The 4175-nt window shown below is 51.9% G+C and overlaps 1 protein-coding gene across 1 annotated transcript in view; it reads right to left on the bottom strand.

Moving 5' to 3' along the window:
• Window positions 1-288: 288 nt before the first annotated feature.
• The window catches only part of LOC104619093 (GDH/6PGL endoplasmic bifunctional protein-like), an 8467-nt gene continuing 4580 nt past the window's right edge, over window positions 289-4175 (bottom strand). The window contains 2 exon segments of the mRNA XM_010284865.1: window positions 289-1646; window positions 2324-2593. Coding sequence (XP_010283167.1) covers window positions 289-1646; window positions 2324-2593 — 1628 coding nt within the window.

The following is a 4175-nucleotide window of genomic DNA, read 5'->3' as shown; positions in this document are numbered from 1 at the left end:
CTGAGGCACTTCAAGGTGAGGTAATTTGTCCAAAGTCACAGTCAGAATCCCTAGCAGAGCCAGAAATGCTGCATTGGGCTCTTGGCTCCTGCTTGGCTCTGAATATTGAGCCGAGCTCCTTTCCGGGCTCAAATGTCAGAGGCACTGCAGGCCACGGATTTCCCAGAAGGTTAGAGGAGTCCGTCAGAGATGAAGCTGCTGCTGGCAACAAAAAAACATGGACCTTGTGTAGGAAAATCCAGGCTGTAACAGCCACGCAGACAAGGGAGGAGGGACACTGTGAAGGCATCACCCAAGCAAAGCTTCATAATCCACATACCACACCAGCTGGCCAGAGCTGGGGCTGACACCCGAGACAGGCCATTTCCTTGGCTCATGGCCCACCCTGCTGAGCAAGGTGGTGATGTCATGCTTGCCCTTCCCCAAAACCAGGACAAACACCTGCCTGGCCTTGTTGATGAGGGGTAGGCTAAGACTCATCCTTTGGTGAGGTTTGACAGGGCTTTCAGTCAGCACCACAGTCTGAGCTCCTTCCAAGCCATTTTCAGATTGGGGGAAGAGCGAGGCAGTGTGTCCATCGGTGCCCACCCCCAGCAGCACCAGATCAAAGCTGGCATTGGCCACCAGGGCCATAATCTCCTTGGCATACAGCTCTGTGCCTCTGTCTTCTTCCACACAGAGCCGCTGGTTCAGGTGCACAGGCATAGGGTGGACGTTGAAGTAGGGCACCCTGACACTCTGGAGGAGGTGATTGTGCAAGCTGAAGAAGTTGGACTCTGTGTCAGTGAGGGGGACACAGCGTTCATCTACCAGCCAAATGTGGGTGTGTCTCCATGGGAAGGCATAATGGTGCCTTGCTAGCCGCTGGAATAGGACCACTGGGCTTGAGCCACCTGAGAGGGCCAGGTGGAACTGCCCAGAGTGTGCCACAGTCCTGCTTGCTGTCTTCTCAATGTCAGAAGCCAGACGGGAAATCAGGTCCTCCGACCATGCTGAGACCAGGGGACTTTGCCGAAATTTGGACTGGATCGTCCTGTAATCAGTTGGCATCAGCCTGTTGGGGTTCATCAGTTCCACTGGATCTGCCAGTGTGAATGCCACTTCCCCACTCACCATTTCGAAGTCTAAGAGGTGCTGGTTCTCCACACCCCCAGGGTAGAGGCGCAGGGGCTGGTGGGAAATGCTATCCAGCAGTGGTGTCCAGAATGCCCAGGAGGCCAGCAGGTTCTCGGTGGCAATGAAGAAGTCCTTCCTGCCATAGTAGATGTTGGAGATGAGGACAGAATATGCCTCTCTCTCTTTCACAGGGCTGTACACATAGTAATCAGACAATGGTTGTCCAAAAATGTGCAGGTCTGACTGAACCACTGCTTCTCTCCAACTGCCTTCTGGCATGACAGGCCTGAAAAGGTTCCTGCTCACAAGCACTGCAGGGATGTTGAGTGCACCGTGCCCAATGTAGAAGATGATCTGCTTGGCTTTACATTGGCTGTGCCCTGCATCCCTCAGAGTCTCGCTCTGAGTGCAGTAAGCCCGGTTCTTGAAGAGAACACGAACATAACCTACCCGTTCATCCAGAGCTTTCCCAGAAGTGAGGAGGAAAGGGACCCCTTCCCAACGCAGGTTGTCACTGTGAATCAGCACACCTGAAATGACAGTGATCTCAGCTACCAAATTAAACCTGAACAGCAAGCAGATCTGAGGGGATCTCTATCACCCACCCATCATTCTCCTTCCTTAGCTCCCAGGAATCTTGGCATCCACTGTGTCTCTTGCTCCACATTCAGCCCTTTCATGACATCACTGGACTAACTTCTCTCCAGCTACCCCACTGTGCTTCCTCCCAGGTATCCTACTTCATTAGTCTCCTTTCATCTTGCAGGAAATCAGTTTGAGCATGAATATCATTCAGACAAAACCTTTAATGCTCAGAAGACACAGCGTGGCCAGAGACGGCCTTGTGGTCTACTAATCACAGAGGATGCCAATGCTTTCCCCTCAGATGCAGAGAGCAATTCAACTTTATGAGAAGGCAAAGGATTGCAGGCCGCTTCTACAAATAATGCAGAGGTCTTAGCAAGAATAATGGGACTTAGCTCTCATGCAATGCTTCCCATTCACTGGATCATTAGTTAACTAACATGACAACAGTATTATCCTGTTACAGCTCCCAGTTACCATGCTGGTGGATGCCTGGAGACATCCCTATGTCAGCAGTGAGGTCCAGAGTCATGGGGCTGGTATCAGCATGCAAGGGCTCACATCTCCTATGCTCCTCAGCTCTAGACTACTCCCTTCTCCAGGGCCCAGACAAAACTCTCACCTGCAAAGGTTGGTGTTGCGCTGATGTAGTCTTGTGCCTTCTGCAGTTCCTCCTGTACTTGGCTGGCATATGCCTGATACTGACCCAACACAGCACTGCTTTTCTCCAGGCCCCGCAAGGACTGGAAGGCCTGCAGTTTGCACTGCAAAACCTCTTCGGCCCTGCTCACGTTAGCTGGGAGCTCCATGGTCAGGAACATCAGGGCCTCCGTGAGGTGGTTCTGCAGCACATCCCGGATGACTCCATACTGCTCGTAGAAGCTGATGCGGCCTGAGCACAGAGGAGGCAAGATACTGGTAAACTGATACGGTTTCCTTGCAGCCTCGCCCTCTGCATGTATAACATGGGTGCCAAGGAGAACAAAGGGCACAAGCCCAGATTGGTTCGCACCAAGCTCCTCTTCTCCTGGCCCAACAATTAACTTGAAGCTATCATGCTCAGGGAAGTTGTGGATGCCCCATCACTGGAAGTGTTCAAGCTCTGGTTGGACAGGTCTTTGAGTAACCTGACCTAGTGAGAGATGTCCCTGCCCATGGCAGGGAGGTTGGACTAGATGATCTTCAAAGGTCCTGCTCAACCCAAACCATTCCATGATTTTGTGATCGATTCTAAGCTTTCTCTCTTTCTCCAGGGGGGCTTCCAAAATGCCTTTGCTACTAAAATAAAGATAAAAGGTTCCCACAAGACTGCTCTCCTCCACAGAGCCAGACATAATCCTGCTGTTGGGTGCTTACAGGGCCTAAACCCAGCAGGGGTAATGCTCTTGCCTGATACTTCCTGAGTGCACAGAGCAGCTTTGCTTTCTTAGACTGCTTGTGTTTTCAGAAGCTGCAGTCAGTGACTGGCAGCAGTATCCAGTTCAAACCTGACATATAGCACGATGCAGGGTCCCTGTATAACCCTCACCCTGACACTCCTGTCCCACAGGTCACAGGACCTGGACCCGGGGCTCCACACAACATGCAGTTCTATGCAAAAGCTTTGACAGAATAGCTGGAAAGCAGGGCGAGAGCAGGGACTCCAGCAGCTCTACAGCTACACACCAGGTCCACAGAACAGCTGAAGCTGAGCCCTGGCAATGAGCGCTGCTCTTCACTGCCTCTTTTCCCCTGGCATTTCATGTCCTCAGAAGGCTCCGGCTGAGCCATGCCCTTGACAGGCAAAATTTCATGCACAAAGCTCTGCTTCTCTTTCTCTGCCTGACCTCTCATGGAGGTGGGAACAGAGAGAGAAGGACAATGCACTTATAAAGTGACTCAAACAGATGCCTTTCTGTGGTCCGTCAGCAGCAGGCTGCACACCGCAGACTACATCATGGCCACAGGCTTCCCCTATTGATTGACACATTTATCTCCCTTGCTCTCATCCAAAGGCAGAGTCATTAACGTAATCGATGCTGCAGACTTGCTGGGAGCCAGGCTGCCAGCTGAAGCCACACAGGGGAAAAAAAAGACATCAAATGAAAAATTACAAAGTTTTTCAGAGCAGGGAGGGTACAGGGTGTAGCTGGGGCTATGCAGAGACAACACTGTTCTCCCTAAATCTCTCTGCAGTGCATTTCTTTCCCACAAACAGGCCCAGGTGAGGTCTGGGCTGCCAAACCAAAGGCTACTCCAAGTTTGACAAAGTTGCATTAATTGAGTTTGTGGTGGCTGAGGAAGGGAGGGAGAAGGGGAGGGAGGAGGAAGACAGAAGAGGAAGTAAAGCGAGTGGAGAAACAATCCTGATGCTGCAGAACTCAGGGCACCTGACATCACAAGAAGTGCTGCGGGTGGCAGTCCAGCCCAGAGTGCTTTATGCTGAGCACTGCAGAGCGGATGCTGCAGCATTGCAGGGAGGGCTTGCAGCTGTG

Source organism: Phaethon lepturus, unplaced genomic scaffold (assembly GCF_000687285.1).
Source record: "Phaethon lepturus isolate BGI_N335 unplaced genomic scaffold, ASM68728v1 scaffold5904, whole genome shotgun sequence".
In the NCBI taxonomy this organism is placed as follows: Eukaryota; Metazoa; Chordata; class Aves; order Phaethontiformes; family Phaethontidae; genus Phaethon; species Phaethon lepturus.
The sequence above is the reverse complement of the archived record's forward strand: the minus strand, read 5'-3'. Positions and strand labels throughout refer to the sequence as shown.